Source organism: Diorhabda carinulata, chromosome 4 (genome assembly GCF_026250575.1).
Source record: "Diorhabda carinulata isolate Delta chromosome 4, icDioCari1.1, whole genome shotgun sequence".
NCBI lineage: Eukaryota > Metazoa > Arthropoda > Insecta > Coleoptera > Chrysomelidae > Diorhabda > Diorhabda carinulata.
Window position 1 is genome coordinate 24,856,137 of NC_079463.1, and position 24,878 is coordinate 24,881,014.

Here is a 24,878-nt window from a genome sequence, read left to right on the forward strand (position 1 = left end):
ATGTGGTATTGCTCTAGATGACCGCGTATTCCGATATGATTGGATAATTATTGACATTCAATATGCATAAGATAATGATTGTTATGATGGAAAGTATGTGTCTCCCCCATCCTTAAAGTACTTTCGGAGCAATAAAAAACGACCCTATATGCGCGAAAAAATTGTTGGAGTATGTTTGGGGTGGAGGCCCTATTCTAAATAATTACCAAGAAAATATCAGAATTTTCAAGAATGTATAAGGAGAAAAAAAACTTAGGAACACAAAAACTCGTTAATCGTCACTAGGAGTTAGAGAAATATGAGGAAGAATCTTCAAATTTTTAATTTTGAATATTATATGTCTTATTTCGAAACCTGTTTTATGCTACCTGATAATAATAAATAGTAAATAAATAAATTTTAAGTTAAGACGAATCAATTACATTAAAAGAAGAAATTGATGGTAAACAAAATAATTTTGTTTATTATATACCTTAATTGGGGAAATTATTGTTCAAAGTTTGACATAAACATTAGTCGTTTACGTTTGTATTTTTTATTTCTTGTAAGTAACAGAATAACGATTTGCTTGCATCCAAAGTTTATCGTCAATTATTTCCAAACATTATGTTTATGAGTGATAAGGAGGTTTTCCATCTTGCTGATAACAAACTAAAGATGTCTTTCTCTATCTCTCTAAAATGTTAACGTCTTTTATTGCAAAAAAATTCTAATGATCTTGAAAATAAATGAAACAGCTGAAGTAGGTGTTATTTTTTTTTAAATGTTTCATTTTTCACAAGATATGAAGAAACATTGTGTGATTATGTAGGTATAAGGGTTTAAACTTCGACTTTTAAACAAGAAAATCCAATTTTGTTGATTGATTTCCCCTGAAAGTGTTTTCGTAGCGCCTGTCATATCCGCAACCCGTTATACGACTTGCATAGATAAAATAAAAATTGTATTTTTCAAAATGAAACCTCAATACTTTTACTTATTCTATGATATCACGACTTTATTTTAATTATTCGATGATTTTACGATTTTACCGCCGTCTACCGAGCGATACCGGAAACTATAAATAGTCTTCTCCATGTAATTCGATAACCAGTTCTAGCCTATAGTGTATGATTGGTTGCCTCTCCTTAAGGGTGAGACTAAAAATTTATAATCAATTAAATTCAAATTTGATATTTGATAAAACTGCCATCTAATCAAACCTAATAAGGAAGTATCCAAAAAACAACACAGTATCATGTATTTTCTTATGGACATTCAGCTTTTGAGCAATGGTTTTCGTAAAAATCCAATTTTCATGACTTTTCTCCTCTTGATTAATCCACCGCTATCGGTTCGTCAAGACACAAATTTTACAAATTATTGTACATGGTGTTTCTATATATGACCGACTAAGCTCTAACACTTGGAGATCTCAATAAATGATTCATTTTGATATAAGAATACGAACGAGATATAGGGTGTTCAAAATTTTAAATCATAAATTTGCCATAAATCAAAAACGCCTTTAAATTTTTTTTTCAAATGTCGTGACATATATGCTCCTTAATAAAGTAGTATTTTGACATGAGCAAACTTTGAAAAAATTTAACCAGCGGCGCGCTGTCAGGGTAAGTTGTCACTTTTATCCCCCTATTTCTTACGCCACTGGAGCAAATTCTTTTTTTAATTTTGATTAAAATTGCTTGAATATTCTTAGTTAAAAAAACTAATAAACTTTTATGGAGCTAAAATGAACGGTGTTGTAGAAATTTGCGTCTAAGCAAAACTCTGCAAGTAAGTAATTCACTAATTAATTAATTATTCATTTAATTTCGAATAATGATTAGGCGTAAGTAGTTCAAAACAAAAACTATTAATAATCTCAATTTCAAACAAAAATGTATTACAATAATAACAAAATTGGCAATGACAACTAACCCTGACAGCGCGCCACTGGTTGAATTTTTCCAAAGTTTGTTTATATCAAAATATTATTTTATTACTGACCATATTGGTTATCAAATTTGAAAAAAAAATTTAAAGGCGTTCTTGATTTATGGCAAATTTTTTATTTAAAATTTTGAACACCCTATATTTCAGCAACTATATTTCTATATCAAAATCAATCATTTATTGAGATCTCTCTGTGGTAGAGCGTTGTCTGTCGAATATAGAAACACCCTGTATAAGTAATTAATAACTCATCCTGTTAGTTACTTAAAAAAAAAACAGTGAAAGCAATTAAATAATATCATGCATATTGTTAATAAAATTTTCTGAATAATGGTTAAACTATTTAATCAAATAGTTGGATAATAACAGTCACGTTTAGAGCAAAGCTTTCATTCTTTAAAAACGAATAAAACAATCATCACCTGAATGTCATATCGATAGTAAGTTACGAGTTTCAACAATTTTTTGTGTTACGAAAAAAAAAATATTATATAAAATGGTGATTAGGTCAGTTTCGATTGCTGTAAAGGAAATTCCAATTCTAAAAAATGGTGAGTAGCTTTTTAGTTTTTCATATTGTATGTACATATTGAATGTGAATATTTTTTGGTTTCCTGGAAATTTATCGTAATAGCAAATCATCTTTCACGCATGAGAAAGCGACTATTATCAATTTTCTAAAAACTTGACAATGATATTTTTTTTAACGAAACAAAATTACAGTAATTTTCTAATTTACCTATACTAGTTAATCCTTCTACATTTTTTTCATGTTTTAATGTTTCGTTGCGTAACATTGATCAGTATTTTCCGTGTATACAGAGATAATTTGGATTGAATTCGAATGTTATTCATACAAGATGATCATTTTTTACATACAAGTCTTCTGACTGTCCAGCTATTCACAACCATTCCTCGCTTTTCTCTGAGCTCTTGTCGGACCAGTGAGGTCCCGATGTCTCAGCGATGCGCTGACAATGAATCGCTCATCTCTCTCGGATGTGCACCTTTTTCTTCCGGAATCGCGTCTTCGATTAAAGTTACCAGTCCCTTGGTAACAATGGTAAACTATAGAAACAGCAGACTGACTCATGTTCAGGGCACTCGCCACTTCTTGCTGACTCTGGACTTGTCGCAATAGAATTATCGCTTGGGCAACTTCATCAATTGTTCTGTTCATTTTCAGATATATTCTTATTTGGTAATCGCTTGGGAAAACAGGACGTTTTTGCCTTCTTTTTTCCTATTCCCACTATCATTTTGTATATACAGGTTTTCTTGCCTAAGAGACGAAATATATTCTACCTACTACCAATATGTAATATCAAACATTACGATACTAATATGAATACAATTGAAGAATTGTAGTTTTCAATTTTAGTTGAATTTTTTGTAGAAACGATTTCTCCTCCCATTATTTTAGTAGCTATATTTTTTTTTGTTTTCTAAGGATGTTTCTACATACCCTTCAGCGACACTACTGAATTTCCATCCACCATGTCTCTTCAAAATGTGCATATCAATACCAGCATTAGCAAGTAGGGATGCTGATGATCTTCTAAAACAGTGACCTGTATATTGTGATGGATTTGGTAGCTCCAGAAACGTTGCTATTTCTTTTGGAATGCGCCCAAAAGCATTGATATCAATTGGTTGGGAAAAGCATTTTCCATGTTTATATAAAATAAAAAACCGGTCATGGATTATATTTTGAGGTCGAAGTCGTTATTCAAGCAGTCAAAACCAGCGGTGTTTCCTCTAGTAATAGCAAATTCTCTTTGAAATTTAGTTTTAGTATTCAGTATTTTGGTCGTTATGAATGTTACTTCGTCAACTACATCACCAATTTTTAACTTCATCAATTCTTCTCTTCGGCAGGCGCCAAACACACCCACGATTAAGGAAACCTATAAAAATAATATGCTATATGGAAATATCACCATATTTATGTATAATCTTACCTTCATCATCAAGAATTGATCATCATTGGCTTCTTTCAAAAATATACTGGATTTTTTCGGCTTGTGACCTTCACTTTTTCGCTTCAAAAAATCCAATAGCTGTGAATATTTACTTATGTCCACATTTTTCTTCACAGATATAATTGTTCTCAGCATATTGTGATGTGTCCATAATGGTGATGCGTTTTCTTTTTTAGCTTTCCCAGCAAAATAAGCTAATAAAATTTTCTCCGATATATCATGGACTTTTTTTGAACTGCACCAGTCTTCGAATCGCTTATATTCTATTTCGTATCTATTACGGGATTTAGCGGGTACCAGGGTTTGTATTGCATTATTTGCAGCAAGTTCTATATCAGAATCCAGAATCATTAATTTCAGGAATATTGACTAATTTTAAGTAAATAATTTGCAATATTGGTAGTAGGTAAAATAATGTACTATATTCGTATCGTAAATTCATTTTACAATATTCAATGGACAAATTTCCCATCTCATTTCGCAATATGAATCTTTACGACACTTATATCGTAAATATCTATTTTTATGTAAAAAGCAAGCATAAGATTGTAAACCTTTTTACATTCGAGTAATTCGAGCGTATGAATATTTATCTTGAACTTCTGTAGGTTATAGTGCCTTGATAACTGATTCCAAAGGCTTGCACTCCCTCAAAGAAAAGAGGATAAATTGACGTTCTAAGCACCTGCATGTGAACTCGATGCTCATGAGCCAAGTCTGACTGTCGAATAGATCTTACAAAAACTGCTCTAGGTGGGATTAAGTTGGACAGCTCGGAAGAGCATTTGGTGTGGTAGTATCGGTCAAATATAGTCAGATTGGCGACTTTTCTCCTAGGAACCAAGCTGTCCAAGTTTCTGTACAATTCTAGATCGTCTACAAACTGAATTGCTCTATTCTATGCTATTCTATATTCAAAATGAACGAATCTGGACCTTGTAGGGGACTAGAGGTTGTTGGGGAGTATATGGCTCCAAGTTTTGTAGCTAATTCTGTCACGTGACTATGCCAGGACATATTGCTTCCTACGTCAACACCTAACAAGCGAATTTGCGGTGATGGTGATATTTTATGTCCAAACAGGACCAAATCCTTAGCTGCTGAGCTAGTTTTCTTTGTAAAAACGGTAGCCTGGGTCTTTGCTCTATTAAACTCCATTAGATTGCTTCCACAGTTTTGGTAACTTGTATTCCCTTTGCTCTTCTTTCTCAATTTCGATATTATATCTGTTATTCATTATAACCTCTAATATTCCAACTTCCAATTCGTATTTTTTACAATTTCTCCATCTAGTTTCCTAGGCTCTATTAGTAATACTTTGAGCATCTCTTTTAGTGTGGATAGGTTGCTAGCCCTGTCCACCAACTCTCCTTCTTTCTCCGGGATAGAGATCGACTATAGGTCCCTTGAAACTACTCAATCTACCTCAGGACACTGCAGCTGGAGTTTGGTTAAATTCTACGGATATTAATTTTAGAAGAAGTGAAAATATGTAGGAAGTAGCTTTATTTATACTATTGGGTTTTAAGAATTCGGGCATTATCCAAACATTCAATCCTTATCAAACTTATTCTATTTGTTTGGAAAGCAAGAGATTGGATTTTGGGGGCCACGATGAAAGTTCCAGCTCATGCAGCTGTGGCAAATATATTTTTTTCTACACTAAATGAACTTGTAGCAATTTTTAGTACGTCAACTAAAAGAACCAGTTTGTTGGATACTGTGATTAAAAACGACTGCCTAAAGCTGCTCCAACTCGTTGGATTTACTCTGCTCGTTTAGTGGAAACCGTATTTGAACAATACGAAGATGTAATAAGTTTATTTGAAGATATTTTGGATGATGATGCAAACAATTGGGATCAAATAACAATACTCGAATCTGTAGGATATTTGTTGAGTTTATTTTTCTTCTGAGACTGTTTTTTTAAGGATTTGTAGAATTCGCTAAGTTCTTTCATGACAATCTGCTAAACGGTCTGAAATTACTTTATCCGAAGCATTTTGATTTTATCCGCTTTAAGTCAGAATCAAATTTATTGATGTATTAAATTAAAATCATCAAATCTAATGAGATTTCCGAGCATTTGGAGGAACTAGGAGAAGACAAGTATGATATAATGATGCCTGATGTATATAAACTGCACAGTTTAATCATATCTTTATAGAGGGCTGTTCGATTTTTTAACGATTTTTATGCGAAAATTGAACCCAATGCGGAAAAAAATCGCCTCCTGTGCGCTCGCGTTTTTACATATTATTATTACCTCGTAGTACATGCCTAAAGCAAAAATTCACGCAACGCCACTGATTAAAACTATTATTTACGAACTTATTTAAAACTCAAAGCTTGAACCAGGAGCGCACGTGCATCGAGCGCACAGGTACATTTAGCGCATTTAGCGCATACTGCCTGCGTCGAATCCGAAAGATCGTTCGACGAGCGCACAAGAAAATTTGATCTGCGTAAATGAGTCCTAGAGATAGGCAAACATTCGAACTTTTGAATAATTATTATTATTAAGACAAAACGAAAAACCATCAAAAACATCTAAGATTGAACAAAATGTGCAAATGTTCAATATTACGTATATAAAATATTGAACAAAAATTAATTTTTCCTAATAATGAACGCATTTTTAGTATTAAGTTCAAAATAATTAAAAAATTATGTATTTTGAATTTTCCACAAAAAAGCCTTTTAATTTGAGAATGGTTACGTTAAGTTAGGTTAGGTTAGGTTAGATCAAGTTAGGTTAGGTTAGGAAACCATGACTAAAATCGCATTGATGAGAAAGTATTAACTCTTTTAAAAATTTTTCTTCTTTTATTTACGATAATAGACATTTCAAGCTATGTGTGCTGTTTAGAAGTTCTATACAGATTAATTAAGTGAAAAAATAAATATATACCTGATATATTTATTAGTTATATATTTATATAATTGTAATTGTAATTATTTTATTATTTTATTACTCTCGCATTCATAAAGATAGAAAAAAAAATTGTGGAAAACATGAATACACTTTTTAGTTCACTCTGTATATAGACAAAATTCGTTAACTTACTACATACGATATATAATCATTTATTATTTCGTAGTTATTCATATAAAGTCTCATTGCAATTGATTTAATTATGGTTAGTAATACTAAAAGTATTTCAAAATCGATTTTTCGTACAATTTGTTTACATAATTTTCAATCTTATCTATTCCTTCTATTTTTAACCAAACTCATTATAACAGTTTTGAAAATAAAAGAAAAGTTTATTGTTACGTTAGTTCCAAATGTTCGAGAAATTTGTTGATAAATTATTCACATTAAACCAAATCAACATTTTCTATAAGACAGATAAACAATATACTCTATTAAACAAAATTATTGTTATCATTAAGTGGGTAATTTAATAAATTTTATTTATTAAATTATTATCTAACAGTGATTTCCGTACCTATGGATGAAGATCTAGATTATTTAATTCATCCTACAAGTTCCAATGTTGACAAAAGTAACGTTAGCACATATCGTAAGTTTTTTTAATAATTTCACCGGATTTTTTTCCAAAAACAATATTTTTTCATACTTATTCCAATTTTGAATACATTGAAAATATACAAATTTCAAATTTTAGATTATAATAATCAAATATTTGGTATTAACATTTCAAAAACGTATTTAAAGCGGGCTTAGCACCAACAATGACAAAGCATACGAGGGTGCTCCCGGAAATACCATAAAGAAAACACCAAAAATGATTATTTTTAGTTCGATACACTTTTTATAATAAGAATCGTTAAGTTCCTCAAAATAACTGATATCACCTCTTCATTGTTAGAAAATCTTTGACAACCGAGCCATTTTTTCAAAAAAATAATCCGAGGGAGCTGAATCTGGTGAATAGGGGGCTTGAGGTATCAATTCAAACTATAATTCATTAATTTTGGTCATTGCGTAAGAGTTGTTTGACCCGGTGTGACAGTTTTTTCTTCGCTCAAACGCTACAATAAGTTTGCATAATACTCGCCGTTTATAGTTTTTCCTTTTTCAAGATAGTCAATGAAAATTATCCCACGCGTAACCCACGTCATGACCTTGCCTGCAGATGAAACGTTCTTTGCCTTCTTTGGAGCCGGTTATCCCTTTTCAGTCCATTGTTTCGATGGTTCTTTTGTGTCTGATGTGAAGTGATGGACGCAAAAATTTGGTTTTATTTCTGTGAAACATCTTCACGACGCTGGTTTTGTTCCATTCTGAGTAAACGCAGCACCCATCTTGAGCACAGCTTTTTCATTTCCAAATTTTCAGTTAATACGCGATGTATTGCACTTTTTGAAATGCCAACCGTATCTGCTAGCTCACACACTTTAAGTCGACGATCATCCAGTGGATTGGACTTCAACATTTCTGGAGTCGTAACCTCATTAGGTCGATGCTGGTCTTCGCAGTTCGTTCAACCTCGTTTAAACTCATCTACCCAAAATTTTACTGTTGATAAAGAATGATTAATCTCACTCAGAGTAGAATCTAATTCAACTTTTATATTACTTAGGTCAAAGCCCTCCAAATAAATGTATTGAATCAGATAGCGATGATCAATTTTTTCCATGTTTACACTGAAAACGTTCACTATTAATAGCCGCCAAACAAATACTAAACAACGTGGCGTCTTCAAGCAACTACCGCCATCTCTATATCAGGCAAGGTACTTCTCATATTATCCTAGTATTTCATCTATTCTTATTTGAAAGAAGTCTCAAAAAATTCCGCCCACAAAAGTGATATAACGGGACGAGTTTTAAAGAAGCGCTAGTAATGCCAATTCTTTCAACAAAAGTAGTAAACGAATAATGAAACAACGTAAATTATCGCATCATGCTTTGTGCATTGATGCTGTTAGACATAATTATGATTTTTTTGAAGGCTCCGAGTTCTATTTACATACAGATTCGTCATCCAACAACGTCTCCTTTGTTTAGCCTTCTTTTTAGTAATGAGGTGATTCATAATGATGAAAACCGTCGATTTTTATTTAATTCTAATTTAGCCATTAGGTGTACTGTCGATACAAAAAGAAATACAACACAGAGCGTGTAATACCAAACTTGGAAATCTCATCTGATACAAAAGTGAATTTCCTTCACGAATTTTCGTGATGGCAGTTAGTACATCCACTAGGTGCCGCAAATCCTTTGAAAATCGTTGAAAAACCGATAACTTTTGCCGAATGCTACGCTATACAAAAATTTATAAGAGATGTAAACCCGGCTTTAGAAGCGTTCAGATTTTTCCAACGAATTCGTCCCATTATTTACTTTAAATAAAAAATGTAGTACCGACCGTTGACAGGGTTCACAATATTGTATTTAATGCATCTACTAATGATTTTGATTTATTTTTATTATCCCTTAAACAACCACGCACGTTCGCTGCTGAACATAGGCCTCCCTTAATATTTGCCACTATACATGGATCCTAGCAACCGCCATCTTCTTAATATCGTCAGATCACCATCTCAGTGATCATCCTCTACATCTAAAAGCATCTTCTCTCGGTATCCACTTGGGTCACTCAGTTCCATTCTTCAGGATTTTGTTTATGAAAGATTTTGTTAATGTTACAGTTTCAGCATCGTAAGCTTCGAATCTGGTGACCTGATTAAGCTTACCAAAGGCGGCCCAAGTTAAACCTATCGTTTTGCTTATTTCATGGGTCTAGTTATTTCTGTCAATGAGGATTTTGAGTCCCAGAAGAGCTTACTTGCTTAATTATCACTTTCTATACTTAGTGTTCCACTTGACACCAATTTTGTTATGTATTCAATCATCAATTATAATTCTGACTGATTGTTGTCGACGAATCTGAGATGCTTAATTTTTTCGCCGACTATATCAATTTGTTATAAAATTTAATATGCTGCCAAACATTCTCTAACAAATCAAAAATATAGTTTCAAAATTGATAAAACTAAGGAACTATCGGTTGGAGCACGTCCACGAATCGCAAGTCTTCATCGTCTAAGCAAAAGTGGACTACATCTTCAAAAAATCCACTAAGAGCTATAAAAATAATCACGGTGGCCTTTAAAAACTATCACCACATAAACTAAACGTATTATATTGATAAGTAAACGTGGCCGAGGACTCACTGGCCCAGAGATAGCAGCTCAGATCAATGAGTCTGCCTTCGACTATTTCTACAGTGAAAAAGAGATTTAGAGAAGCTGGTCGTCTTGGAAGGATGGCGGAAAGGAACCCCTTTAAAGTCGTCAGAATAAAATTAAGAGGTTGTAGTGAGCTAAAGAATATACAAAGAGTTTTATGAAGTGTTGAGTCAAATTTTGAGATTTTTGTGTCTAAGACAAGAGTGGTCGTGCGCAGGTCAAAGAAAGAACGGACTTTAGATCCATGAGTAAAAAACGACGGAGGATTGGTGAAGGTTTGGGGGTGTTTTGAAGAAAGAAAAGAAAAGGTTATGAAAAAATATTGAAGGAAAATCTAGTACGAGTAATCAGCATAACGATCCCAAGCATTCTTCGAAAATGCGCCAAGATTATTTGAAAGAATGTACTGGAAGTAATTATTTGGCCCTATTAGTCACCCGACCTTAACCTGATTGAGTTATTGTGGAACAATTGGACAGAGAAGTCAGAAGATAACGTCTTTTTTTACTTTACATATTTGGAATATCCTGAAAAACGATTGGAACCAAATAAGAGATGTCAATAAAACCAAAAGGAGGTTTACATCGATAAATTAAAAATTTAAACAATTACATACTGAAGTATCAAAATCGATCGTATTTTTTTTATTTGTTGTGTATCACTCAAACTATATTGTGGGCAAAAACTTTTGACCGGTAGTGTATATTCCAACATAGTAATAAACAACTTCACTGAAATTTTTCCGTACTCCTCGTTCTATATTAAAGTAGGTTGTGTTTTCGTGAAGTCTCATACACGCTTTTATCTATTCTACAGTCGGCCAAAGCTGTAAGAATTTTGTATAAGTTTATTGTATCAAATGTCTTTTCATAATCTACAATGAGGGGATTATTACATTCTACGTTACTCTTTATGAGCATTTTGATGATCTGGTATATAAACCTAGCTTGTTCTTGGGGCTGATTCAATTTAAACCTGTTCGATAATAAGTTTAAACAACTTATATGAACATTGATTTGAATTCTATGTGTTTTTAATGATAATTTCAAAGCGCGAAAATTCATTATCCGGCATGTATTTAAATTTGATTTATAATAAATTTATTCTTTTTTAGCACAACCTTTTCTTGGAATTCGACATGTTCAGGTGATGTTCTACTTCCTACTCATGACGTACACTTATTGCATGAGAACAGTTTTGTCCTTAGCAATTGTTGCTATGAACGATAGATCAGTTACTATTAACCCCAACGTAGAAGTAAGTACCGCATCTCTTTTCACTTTAAGTTCAAATATAAGATAGACACAATAGACAAGAACTTCGCTAACTTACTAGGAAGAAAAACCGAATACATCCCGACCACCTAAAAGATGGTATGAAAGCTGGTCTTCGTCATTCCAGCTGCAGCTAGGCAACCAATGATGCAAACACAGGAATAGGACCTAACGTACGATGAACAAAAAGAAGAAGAAGAAGAATAGACACAAACTTCACTCACTCACTAGGAAGAACAACCGAATACATCCCGACCACCTAAAAGATGGTATGAAAGCTGGTCTTCGTCATTCCAGCTGCAGCTAGGCAACCAATGATGCAAACACAGGAATAGGACCTAACGTACGATGAACAAAAAGAAGAAGAAGAAGAAGAATAGACACGAACTTCACTCACTCACTAGGAAGAACAACCGAATACATCCCGACCACCTAAAAGATGGTATGAAAGCTGGTCTTCGTCATTCCAGCTGCAGCTAGGCAACCATTGATGTAAACACAGAACTAAGTCCTATCGTACGATAAAGAATAGACAAGAACTTTACTTGGTACTACAACCAAAACACTCATAAGGCCTATTATGATATTCCGTTAATTAGAATGAAGGAAATGTTTAAAGAAATAAACAAACAACAATAATACCACGAAAATGCAGACGATAGCAGCACTGGGAATCACGGGAGGCATGAGAAGCCTATAGAATTATTCATAAGAAGTATAGCCTCATTAGATGCTCTCTGGTTGAGAGAGTGCAGCCCTTGAAGGCAAAAGAATTAAGGATGATACAACTATCCTGCAGAAAATGGGTAAAATATAATAGAGGATCTATTAGCTCAGAAGATATGATCATAGGAACGGATTTTAAGAATAGGATCCTCATAGATGGATCAGTAACGGAAAATGTAATAGTTGCTGGTGTGTATTCCAAAGAACTGAACATCCAAAAGTCGTACAGATAAAAAACTGGATGTAATATCCTTCTAGCCAAAATTTGCGCAATAGATACGACTGCCAGACTGTGAAAAATAAAATAGAAACCTCACAATCTAAATAAATACGAGGCTAGTGCATATAGTACCGTTCCTAACGATTTTTCATCGTGAACAACAGTGAATAATACATGTTTGGAAAGCTCAGACTTCCCCTTTATTTTTCGACTTGATCCCCGTTTAGATCAATGCATTTCTGCATGCAGTTTACCATCTCCTTTCAGCTCTTCGTCGATGAAATGCGTCCCTTCCAAGTGTTTCTTTAATTCAGATGGTAATCACTGAAGGCTAAGTCTGGGCTGTAAGATAGTATTTCATCCAAATCTGTACGTCCGTCTTTGAATTAACCACACCATGTTGCACTCATACACTTTTCCCCATACACCTCACACACTTGGAAATGAATGTCCATCGGAGGAGCTCCATCTTTCACGGCTACCAAGACGAGAATAAACTTTGTAGACAGGGAGAGCCAGAAGAAAGTGGGACGAGCTACACCCCAGTCTCACTGAAAACCTTATTTTGTGGACAAAGCAATCGTATAAAAAATGATTCAAAAGTGATAATGAACAGTCTCGAGACAATGTCCTGAATTAATGACACTTAATAGGCGTCTCTTGGATACTTGCACTCAATAAAGTGAAAGGGAACTCGAAAGCAAAGAAGCTTGCAAAAAGTAGGACAAGGAGATAGGATTCCGAAGAGAGAGAGAGAGGTGTAAATGGAATTATTAAAAGTTGGTATTAAGATAAGAATCAGGGTATGCAGTCAAACAGAAATGATTGGACGATTTCCAGAATAATTTGGATATGTTGGAACAAAGGTCTAGAAATGGTGACTGATAGCTGACAACTATTAGAATTACTAAGAGTGTAACGGAGAAGAAGAGATGGTGGAGCAACTGCTGTGCTGATGGGGTCAAATAATGGGAAACGACACAGTAGATTGTCTTGAAGAAATAGTAGAATTCGAATAGGATGGAAAATGTTAATAAAGGGAAAAAATGGAAGAGTGATTATGTAGTACACTAAATTTATAAATTTTATAATATACAAGGCAACACAAAGGGACTCAAGCGTTTGAGTGAATCACAACCACTCTAGTTGAACTCTAGCCTGAACCAATCCAAGAAATTTTGCAATTATTAAAATGAGTTGTAAGAACTTTCTTTCAACATTTTTTAGACATATAACTGGACTAACCAAAGCGTCATCTTATCAGCTTTCTATTGGGGTTACGTGGTACTCCAAATCCCCATTGCGCAGTCGGCAAAAAAGTTTGGTGTAAAATGGATATTGGTGGTGTGCGTTTTAGTAGATTCCGGTTCTTGTATGGCGATACCAACAATGGCAAATATTTTTGGTTCGGGAGGTGTAATGGCGTGCAGAGTTCTTCAAGGTTTAGCTCAAGGAGGAATAGCACCTCTAACTCACACTCTATTGGGATGTTGGGCACCACCATCAGAGAGATCTGTTTTAGGCACCATCACCTATGCAGGTAAATTCGCCATTTTAATAACAAAAGATCTACCTAGTGAAGATGAAAAAATTTTTCAGTCTGTATAATATAACAACCTTCAAGTATCCAATTGTATTTTTTTTAGGTTCAATATTTGGTTTTATCTTATCGTTGCCATTAACTGGTTTAATATGCTCGAGTTGGATAGGATGGCCTGCAGCTTTTTATCTCTTCGGAGCTTTGGGGTTAAAATGGGTAGTACTGTGGTTATTATTTGGTGCTAATAAACCCAGTGAACACAAGACAATCACTACGGCAGAAAAAGACTATATTCAGCACAGCTTAGGATACGATGAACATATGGTTTGTTTATTACATTTAATAGCTTCTTCAAATTATTCAAAAATTAGTCAGTTATTAAAATTTTTATACGAGTTTTATCGAGTTTCACCCTGATTTAAGAGTAGTGAATAATAAAACACTTTCCCAAAAGAAAAATCGATCAATAAACGTGGAGGGTAGAGTAAGAAACCTACGGGGACAATTCTCTATCTCGTGCGCGTGTTTTTGAGTAGCCGAAAGAGCTCTGAAGATGACTAGAGCCCAGGTCGCCCTGCGACTGTTTCAACTCCGGAAACAGCGACCAAATTGTACGTACAGATCGTCGAATGAGCATCCGGATTATTGCCGAGGCTGTAAACGCCGATAAAGAAACGGTTTGAAAAATTTTACACCAGCAATTACACATAACAAAAGTTGGTGCCAAAAAAACTGACTTCTGACCAAAAGCTCTTGCGTCAACAGGTCTGCTGAGATTTCCTTGAAAGGTTAGAAAAAGATCTGCTTTGAAAGGGACTCGATTTGAGTCGATGGAAGCGGTAAAGCAAAAAACGGCAGAACTCCTAAAGGCGTTCACCAAAGAAGACTTCCAGAACTGCTTGGATCAATGGAAAAAACGTATGGAAAGGTGTGTGGCGAGGGGAGGGGAGTATATTTAAGAGGAGCATTCGAATGTAGAATAATTTTTATAATAAAACCCTTTTTTCGTAACTAGTCAATAGCCAGACTTAGTAAAGCTTTTTGAGTGCGGTTTTTCCTTGCTTTTATTCAAGGTATACACAACGTTAAAAAATATCGGTCGTTGCAGCTTAACCAAAACAGGTCTTCAAAGCGTGGGAAACGACTGACATCACTGTCTCTTCTTTGTTGCTCTGAAATGGTCATAAAATGACAGATGGGTTCTTCGTTTAGTACAAATTTCCGACATATTTTCTAAGTATGCCCTACAATATGTCAATTACAGACAGAACAACTCAAATTTCTATATATTAAATATAAGACTGGGACTTATCTATAGAAATCCGGGATGGTTGCAGCCCTCAACTAAATTCCCAATTGTTGGAATTGAGTTTGTTTTTGATGTACCGGTTGAGTCCTTTGTATGGTTGATCTACAACCTGGCAGCTGTGGAGCTGCGGAAAAGAAAAATAAAATAATAAAGGGAACGGAAATTACTAGAAAAGGAACGAGTAGATAGAATAGATTTGAATAAAAAAGAGATCCGACATATAAAAAAAACTGAATTTATATTTTTTTAAAAGATAACCAAACGAGAAGGATAGAATGAAATAATCGAATATAGATTTTTGTGATTCTAACCGAGTAAGAGACTACATTTTCTTCACGACAAGAAGATATGAATAGATTATTACATTAGCTAAAGGTTAACAAGATACTTATTGTATTTATTTCCAATTTGTAGGTTTACAAAACTCCATGGAAGAAAATATTAACTTCTCCGCCTTTTTGGGCTGTAACTTTAGCGTTTGTTGGAGCGAACTGGAATAGTTCTGTAATATCAACTGAAACTCCGACGTATTTGTATAAAATTTTGGAATTTGATATAAAATCGGTTAGTATTGACCCATAATTTAAAAAAAAATCAAAGGATGATGATGAAAATGGATATTTTCATCTTCTGTTTTAGAACAGTTTATTATCAGCTGCACCTTACGTTGCAATGGGTCTGTGTTCAGTCATTTTTAGTCCAACTTGCGACTGGCTGATTAACAAGAATATTGTTAGAAGAGGACACGCCAGGAAAATATTCAATAGTATAGGTATGTAGTTGAATTTCATTGTTTTGTTACAAAAAGGCGTACTGAACACACTGTTTACACTACCACTACACCCACACTCATAATTACACTGTGTAACGCGCGTTTCGATAACAAAGTTATCGTCTTTAGGGACTGAAGGTAAACTGAAATCTAATATCTTGACTTACCTGTTTTGTCATAAATTTTCCCACCAATAAACCTTCTCCCGGAAAAATTAAATTCCAGCGGGAAAAAACTCCTTGGCGGGAATCCAGAAATTCCAGCTTAGAACAAGATCATTTTCCAAAACGTCAAATCAAATCAATCTACCAAGAAAGGAGAGAAAATCATTGTTGTTCATATAATAAATCATTGCAACCCTTGCAAGATCTAATACAGGATGATTCATCCAAATACTAAAGGGTGAGCTATCAATTTCTGCACTTTTGGAATTGTATTCAAAGAAATGTTTATTAATATCATTGAAATATATATAATCTAGTCCCTTTTCACCTTATGTGGGTATTAGTTTTACTATTTAACTGATTCCTTATAAAAATTGTCCAGTCTTTTCTATACTGCGACAAATTTTCCACTTCAGTCCATAACGTTACTTAATTATTCCTCGTCATCCTTTTTCCTTTCACATGGCATTTCACTTTACCAAATTTTCTTAACGGGCACTGTGCTATCCATCTTTGCAGATGGCACAACCATCCTAGTGGTTTACTTTCTATGACTTCTTGTATGGGATCAACCTTTAGATCTTCTCTTATATGCAACTTTCTAAGTCTATCATTCCTTATTAATCATTTCGCTTTACTAAAGTATTTTATCTCTGCTGCTGTAATAACCTCTAAATTGCTATGTACAATGAACAATTTCATTTTGGTTTCTTTTTTCAACTCTAAATCCTTCTTCTAGCATGATCATTAGGTATTGAAAGCTTCTAACTTGTTCTATAAGTCACCCTCAGCCCTGATTCCAATTCTGTCTTGTACATTTGTGTATATTTACCACGACCATAGCTTTGGTTTTCTCGTTGTTCATTTCCATTCCTTTTTCTGTCAATATTTGGTTTTTATTTTCTACATTTTGCTTGTCGATATCTAATATCCCTTCTAGCACTCTTTCTCTGATTTCATGTTTCTGCTCATTATCTTATTTCTCATTTCTTGTTTGCAGGTTCTTTATCGTTCGTAGGACTTTATCGAAAACTTTTCACATATCTACAGTCCTTCCTGTTTTCGTTTGTGTACACCAATTTCCAATATTTTCCTCTATCCATACTCTATTGAAAATTCCTAACAGCGACTAGGTCGATTTTTCTCCCATGTTCTTTATCATCTCTGCGACGGGAACAGATGGAAATTACTAGAAAAGGAACGAGTAGGTAGAATAGATTTGAAGAAAAAAGAGATTCGACATATAAAAAAATTGAATTTATATTTTTTTAAAAGATAACCAAATAGGAAGGATAGAATGAAGAAATCGAATATAGATTTTTGTGATTCTAACCGAGTAACAGTCTACATTTTCTTTACGACAAGAAAATATGAATAGACTATTACATTCGCTAAAGGTTAACAAGATGAGCGTTGGAAACAGCCAAAATCTGCGCCAACTAGTGATATCTTCAAAAAATTTCACCAAATGGTTTTATACGATGGTCAGATTAAGGTTAGAGAGATGGAAGAGGCTATCAAAAGAGCGCATTTGGTAAATGCGAACTGAAGGATTATGCGTAAGCTATCTGCAAACTGGATGCCGTGTTTGGTCAATGTGTTAGATTCGAAGGAACCTTTAACAAACCTTATTGACGCAGTTTAAGCAAAATAAGTGAGATACATAACTGTAGATAGAGCCATCCACCAAAACACTACTGAAACGAGAAAGACAGTCTATTGAATAGGAAGAATTTGCTTCGCAAAAGGCAAAGATGGTTGGATGGATCGGAAAATTTCTATTTCTAGTTTCTTAGCCTTAAACATTTAGTTACAGGAGAGGGATTTTTCATCAGACGAAAACGTTACCGTGTATTTTGAAGAGACTTGGAAGGAGATTGTTAAAACCTTAAAATAATAATGAAAAAAAGTGTTCTCATTTTATTCCTAGTGAGATACTTTTTGAAAAAATATCCAATTTTTTTCAATTTTATATATTTATGTACCAACCAAGGGGATCCTCAGAACGGAGTTTTTATCGATCATCTTTTCGATTATTATCGATCATCTTTTCGATTATTATCGATCATCTTTTCCATTATTATCGATCATCTTTTCGATTATTATCGATAATTACCTCTACCTACTTGATTAGAAAACGTGTTTCTGTGCTCGATGACGATGCCGTGAACGTAAAGAGTTTATTTAATATTTTCCCGTATATACCAACTTGCCAGATCAGTTCTCACTTTATCATTAACGTATCCTTCAAATTTTTCAAAAGGGACGATACGAAAATGGGTTGTCAAATATACATTGTGTTCATCGATATTTTTTATAATAAATCGATTTTTGGGGAACGAAAATCCATACTACTAGATTTTTCCTCCGAATATGTCAAGGTTATCGATTTTTTATTATTCTATAAAAGCCGTACGTATTTTTCCAGTTTTTAATAGAAATAATTTGACGTTGATTTATTGGCATAACCTAAAATAAACTCCATTTGTTGGATTTTAATAATGAAAATAAAAACTAGTGGAGTGAATTGAAATAGTTTCGTTTCTTATCGATATTCTCAGTTTTCGATTTGAATCGATATATATTTCAACCACTACATTTGAGGTAGTAAATCAAAAAGTATAGATTTTTTAGAATTTCGGGTTTTTGATAACTTAAATCAGACTTTAATTAGAATCGATTAAAAGATCTATATTTTTTCAGTCATCAATTTTTAAGGTATCAAAGCGTCCAGTATTAAATTCTATATAATCAATCCTCCAGTTTTCAATGATTCAATCGATTGCATCGATATATTCTTCAATCATCAACGTTGTTTGAAGTAGTAAATAAAAAATATCAATTTTAAGTAATCGATTTTGTGTAGCCTCCAGTTTTCTCATCGGAATTTAATATAACAAGAGTAGTAAAATAAAATCTGAACTAATAAACTTAATATCAAACCACCTCGATCATCTAAAATTCCTATAAATTTGATTTTCTTTTATTCTGATGGTTTCTGTTGATTTAATCGAACTTCCCGAAGAATTTTACATAAAATATTGTATAAAAATGAATTAATTGAAAAACGATTATTATTTAAAAATGATTTGGGATGCGAAATCTTTCTCGATTTAATGAAGACCGCCTAAATCCTCGTGTTTTATGCAATAAAAACAAAGATTTAATTACAAGATATCGTGTTTGCAATATAATTCACATCCTTCGGGCCGGGCAGGATGTTTACGAGTGGATAAATGTCAAACGGGTATGTTCCTCCTTGTTCGCTTTGCGCATTCGCTGCGTCTTGGCGGGTACTTTTGAAATAGTATTTGTTGATTGGTACAATATTATTATTATTTATGGATTAATTTCATTCAGACTGTAAAACATTTTTATGACATTGAAATGTACTCGAAAAAAGTTCAAATTGCGCTTTGTTCTAACCTTTTTTTTGCATATTATTTAGTTTGATTTTGATATTAATTAACAATAACATCCTTCGATTACAAGAAATTTCATAAAATATTGATACCAAAAATTGACATTTGTTCAGAAAATTTGGATGGACTTTTGTTCTATTCAATATTTTTTTCTAAAATTAATTCAAATTGTTCTCTTTTGATATTACTAACACATTGACAACATTCCCTTACAATAAATTGGATTTATATTCATTTGTTAGTTTTGGGATAATAATGTAAAGTATTAAATAAAGAGATTTGAGTATATTACTTTTTTTTATTTCAGATTGTATAAATTGTTACAACAAAAAAACTTTTCCTTAACGTAACTATTATTACAGACTATCATATACAAGTAGTATAGCCATTAAATGAAAATTTACATAAAAAAATATTCGAATACTTAATATATGCACATAACTCAACATTAACCAAAAAAAATAGATTTGGAAAATGTGTATTTATTAATTATATATTAAATTTGTAATTGTATGTACATAGGAATCAGTAATACATAGTACGTATAAAATTTAACTCAGGACAATTAAATAATCCAGTCTTCAATTCCTCTTCATTCTTACTTTCCATAATAAATAATTCAGATTTCAGTTCTTCTCTATTATTACTCTCCATAATCTACTTTGAGGTTATGAAAATGAAATTTTAGTTAAATAATATGATACGTATATGTAAATATTACACATTTTACTTACTTTAAGGATTCACAATACAAAATATATTTACACGTAAATACCTATTAACGCATTAATTGTTTGATGGCTGAGAAAGAAATTTGACATTTGACACAGACGACGTTACGTTCCAGAGCATGCGCAAAGCGAGCAAGGAGGATTTACCAATTTGTCATGTCTTAGTAACCTACTAAATATTATTATTTATTCCTAAATTTATGTGTGAAGCGAGATTCATTTATGATAATTTTATGTATTTTATTTTATTTTTGTAATCAGTCTTATACATTCAGAACCAGAAATAAAATATTTCAAGAGAACATCTCATTAATTTATTTATCCAAAAAAATTTATATTTAAATAAAGTAACTACCTTTATAATATGACCTTTGTTAGAGAACACTTATATTAAAAAACTAATAATGAAATATTCTGAAGCTATTATTTAAAAATATGATAAGCATAGAACACGATCATTTTTCAGGTACTCTATTACCGGCTATTTGTTTAAGTTTACTGGGTTTCATTCCGAAAGGGCACGCAAAATGGTCGCTGGCTATATTAATTTTTAATGGTGGTGTTACTGCCGGAGGATTTTGTGGATTTCAAGTTAATCACGTGGATCTGTCTCCAAATCATTCGGGCATTTTAATGGGGATTACCAATAGCTGGACGAGTGTATTTGCAATAATGTCTCCACTTATTGTACAATTCATCGTTACTGAACAAGTAAGTTGTTTCATACCCTTAATGTTACATCTTAAGATGGTATACTTAGATTATTCTTTTGCTTTTTTCTTTCTTTTCGAGGAAGATATCGGAGAAATGTTAAACTTGTATTTTTTATTGAACAAATTGGACAAGCCAGGCAATGTCTACTTCATACTCTTAAAGGATTTGATCATATCTCTGCGTCGGTTCTTCATCCGAGATTGGTAAAAGTGTTTTAGATGTTCGTGATCATACGAGGGGGTACCCAAAAGTAACCGGAATAACAATGCCATGAGTAGAGCTTTTGTAGTAATGATTTCTGCCGCTAGGGCAACTCGTCGCCAGTTCAGTGCCGAGCGGATTGTTGACCTGCCACGTTCTGTTCGTCACTAGTGACCGTTTTTGCTAGTGCTGTTTCAATGCTGCTTCGTTTTTTTTTATAATGGTAAATTTAAGTGAACAACGTGCCGATGTGAAATTTTATTTACTACTCGGTAAAAACGCTGCTGAAACTGTTTTAATGTTGAAAACTGCTTATAAAGATGATGCTATGAGGAAAACTGACGTGTATGAGTGGTTTTCTCGATTTAAAACTGGCGACATGTCGATTGATGACAAACCTCGCTCTGGACATCCATCAACTGCCCAAATCGATGAAAAGGTTGAAAGAATTCGAGAGCTTGTGCGCACAGACCGTCGACAGACAATTGATCAACTGTCTCAAATCAGTGGAATATCTTGGAGCTCGGTTCAGCAAACAGGTGACTGGTTCTTCCACCATGACAACGCACCTGCACAGTCAACCGTAACTGTTAGCCAGTTTTTGGTTAAAAATAACATGGTTCCAATGCCCCACGCACCTTACTCGCCTGACCTGGCTCCGTGCGACTTTTTCTTGTTTCCACGCATGAAAAGGGGCATGAAAGGACGGCGATTTGAAAAAATTGAAGACATCAAGAAAAGAACGAGACTGAAGCTTGCAGCCATCTCTAAAGATGAGTTCGAACAGTGGAAGCACCGCTTGGACAAATGTATTACTTGTAATGGAAAGTATTTTGAAGGGAATAAGGTTGTTTTGTAAATATATAGCATTCAAAAAATAATTCCGGTTATTTTTGGATACTCTCTCGTATAGCTACTTTTAGTCATCAGGTTCTTCAAGAAGTATAGTCTAAAGTACTTCTAAAGCATTTTCTCGTATTGTAATAGTTCAGTGCACTGTTTTCTCCTTAACGGACCAATTACAAACTGTTCCACGACACCTTACAGTCAAGAGTTAGAAACTTGGTCAAGCTAAACTGCCATTGTCTTCAGTGTTGTATTTGTGATATGTTCGATCTCTTTTTCTTCTGCTGGAGTATCTTGTATTCTTAGACCTGTCATTTTTTCTCAATTCCCCAATTTTCTCGTCCATTTTAGATATTATATTTTATTTTCAAAGTTAGCATCAATGTCAACTTTCAAAGAAAAAATATCTTCCTTCGAGATCGAAATATTCTCAAGTATATTAGCAGAAATATAATTTTTTATAGTAGAAATCTCTTCCTTCATGCTAGAAATTGTCTCCATAAAGAAATAGTGTCAAAAATGTGAGCAGGCCCTTTAACTATAACGATAACATATTAGAACAGGCTTCACGGTCTATATCAGTGGACGAATTTGTATTGTTTTTAATAATGTTTTTCCTCGCTCGTGTCTTAAAACACCTGTACGTTTAATAAAGTATTACGTTTTACATTTATGCCTTAAATGAATAATTGTTATTAAATATTATCATTTTTGGAAACTAATCCGATTTTTCCAGACTAACCAAACGCAATGGAGAACAATCTTCTTAATTTCCGCTTGCGTGAATTTATTCACCGATTTATTCTTCATAATATTCGCGTCTGGAGATATACAGGATTGGAATGAACTTGCGTCAAGCAGAACAGACTGAGTGGTAAAAAAAATTCAAAGAAATCGGTCAGGAATGGTCGAGAAGTTCATTTTTGTATTTTTTTGTACATACCTAGGACCATACCCTTTTGCTCATAAGAAAAGAAACCCAAATATGCAAATGGAAACCTTGAAATATGCACAAAAATGACCTCCCTCTAAAATGTTAGTTGACTAAAAAATTGAAATCCACAATTTTGTCCAATTACATTTTTGAAAAATTATACCTTCCGGTTTGCTTGTGACATTTTGAAAAGCTGCTTCATAATTGTTTGTTTAAAATATGATTAAAACTAAAATTTGAAAGTTCCATATTTTTCCCTTGTATGGAAGAAATTTTATTCAATGTCAAATGTTAAAAAAAATGAGTTTTTCGCAATTTTCAGCAAAACGGTGAGTTTTAACATAAAAATACCTCAAACAAAAATTGTAGATTATTAAATTGTCTACAAAAAACATATTAATACTTTTTTTTCTACGAGCCACCGTTTCTGAGATTTAACGATTCAAAAATATATAAATTCCTATGAAATAATTTCAAAATTTAAACGAAAACACCCAGAATGTCCAAACGATTCGAAATCGGTCGATATCTTCTAGTTTAAAATTGAATCGAATCGAAGCTGAAACACCCTGTACATTGTTTATTTATTTTTGTAATTCTCAAAAAAATAACATCTCGCACCAACCCACCCTTTGTATTAAATATAAATAAATTATATTTACCATTTTAACGTACGCAGAACTGTACACTTTTCCTATATTCACAGGGTATTTAAAAAAAAATTTTGCCGCAACTACTGGCAACATTGTATTGTTTTTGTCTCACTCTCATAGAGGGCGCTATTTACACGGTTCGTACCAACATAACTTTTTCAATATTAGATTTATTAAGTAAAATTTCTAGTAACATTTAATTTTACAGCAAAAACATACTCTTAAGACAACTCGATACTGTTTACCGTTTTCGGAATATTTTGATTGGAAAATTATAAAGTAAAAACTGATGCTGGTTATTTGATATTTTTGCTTCGACGCCCCTTATCTGGAATACAGATGACGATACGAAAAATTTTTACTAAGTAAACCCGAAATATTTTTCAGTTTTCTATTTAAGTTGGAGACTTTTTTGAAACACCCTGTATACGTAGTTCTTTGTATTGCTTAATCTATACTGACGCCGAACTCACTTCAGGCAAAAATGACTTAATATCAGACATTTTCTTCGGACCGTTTGAGGTAAGTTTCTTAGAAACTGCAATAAAATTAATTGCTACAAAATTGTTTTTGTCTTGAAACGGCAAAATATGTGATGTATGCAGTTTGCATATTTGGGTTACCTTACGCAGTCAAAAAAATGATTTTCACTTCATATTTGGACGAAAACTATAATCCGGGATCAAGTAGATTATAGTTCTTTCAATATCAATTGCAGATTATGGGACGCCACTGCTTATCGCAGACTATCTAGCAGGTATATTTCAAAGAAATAGTGTACATACGCCTTCCGACAGCTCCCGCCAATATAAATGCGTTTACGTTTCCACGTTTTCATTGGTAAACAGTGGAGTCCACGTGGACTGACGGTTCGTTACATGTTTACCGAATTTTATATGGGGAGTAAACATTATTTTTCATTTGTTAATTTGGTATATGTGCATATTTATGAAATATTTATCGTTCCTCGCATAACTGTCTTCTGTAATTGATTTTGAAAGAAATATACCTACAACTGATTGCGGATTCTAACCCAGAACAAGTTTTTTATTTCCATTTCACTCGAAAATTCAAATTTAAAACTATAAAAATCTATTATTTTTATTACTTCAATTTTGTTCAGTTAATTTATAACTTTATAGTTTTTATGTGTTTATATACTTTCACACAATTATGTAATAAATGTTTGATTATTGTTACTGAGTGTTAAATTTATATTTAAAACTATAAAATTTGCTTATTTATCCATGAGATATACAACCAACAATACGTTATAAATCAGTTTTTTTATATT

General features: G+C 33.1%; 1 protein-coding gene across 3 annotated transcripts; it reads left to right on the forward strand.

Annotated features, from left to right (window-relative positions):
* Positions 1-1,643: 1,643 nt before the first annotated feature.
* On the forward strand, positions 1,644-24,783 carry LOC130892700 (putative inorganic phosphate cotransporter). 3 transcript variants are annotated; one of them, XM_057798246.1, is made up of 8 exons: positions 1,644-1,776; positions 11,193-11,335; positions 13,526-13,838; positions 13,945-14,162; positions 15,562-15,711; positions 15,787-15,919; positions 20,703-20,947; positions 22,734-24,783. In XM_057798246.1, exons 2-8 carry the CDS (start codon positions 11,228-11,230, stop codon positions 22,866-22,868), a joined length of 1,302 nt encoding a protein of 433 aa, XP_057654229.1. In that variant the 5' UTR covers positions 1,644-1,776; positions 11,193-11,227; the 3' UTR covers positions 22,869-24,783. The 3 variants fall into 3 exon arrangements, with proteins under 3 accessions (XP_057654229.1, XP_057654228.1, XP_057654227.1); XM_057798245.1 differs by lacking the exon at positions 1,644-1,776 and adding an exon at positions 2,327-2,486; XM_057798244.1 differs by lacking the exon at positions 1,644-1,776 and adding an exon at positions 7,190-7,444.
* The last annotated feature ends 95 nt before the right edge of the window (positions 24,784-24,878 follow it).

Bases quoted from the DNA above. Each gene is read 5' to 3' on its own strand.
- LOC130892700 (XM_057798244.1), top strand. From the start codon at position 7,372: ATGGATGAAGATCTAGATTATTTAATTCATCCTACAAGTTCCAATGTT. The intron at 11,336-13,525 runs GTAAGTACCGCA...AACATTTTTTAG, and splicing joins CTATTAACCCCAACGTAGAA to ACATATAACTGGACTAACCA. The intron at 15,712-15,786 runs GTTAGTATTGAC...CTTCTGTTTTAG, and splicing joins TGGAATTTGATATAAAATCG to AACAGTTTATTATCAGCTGC.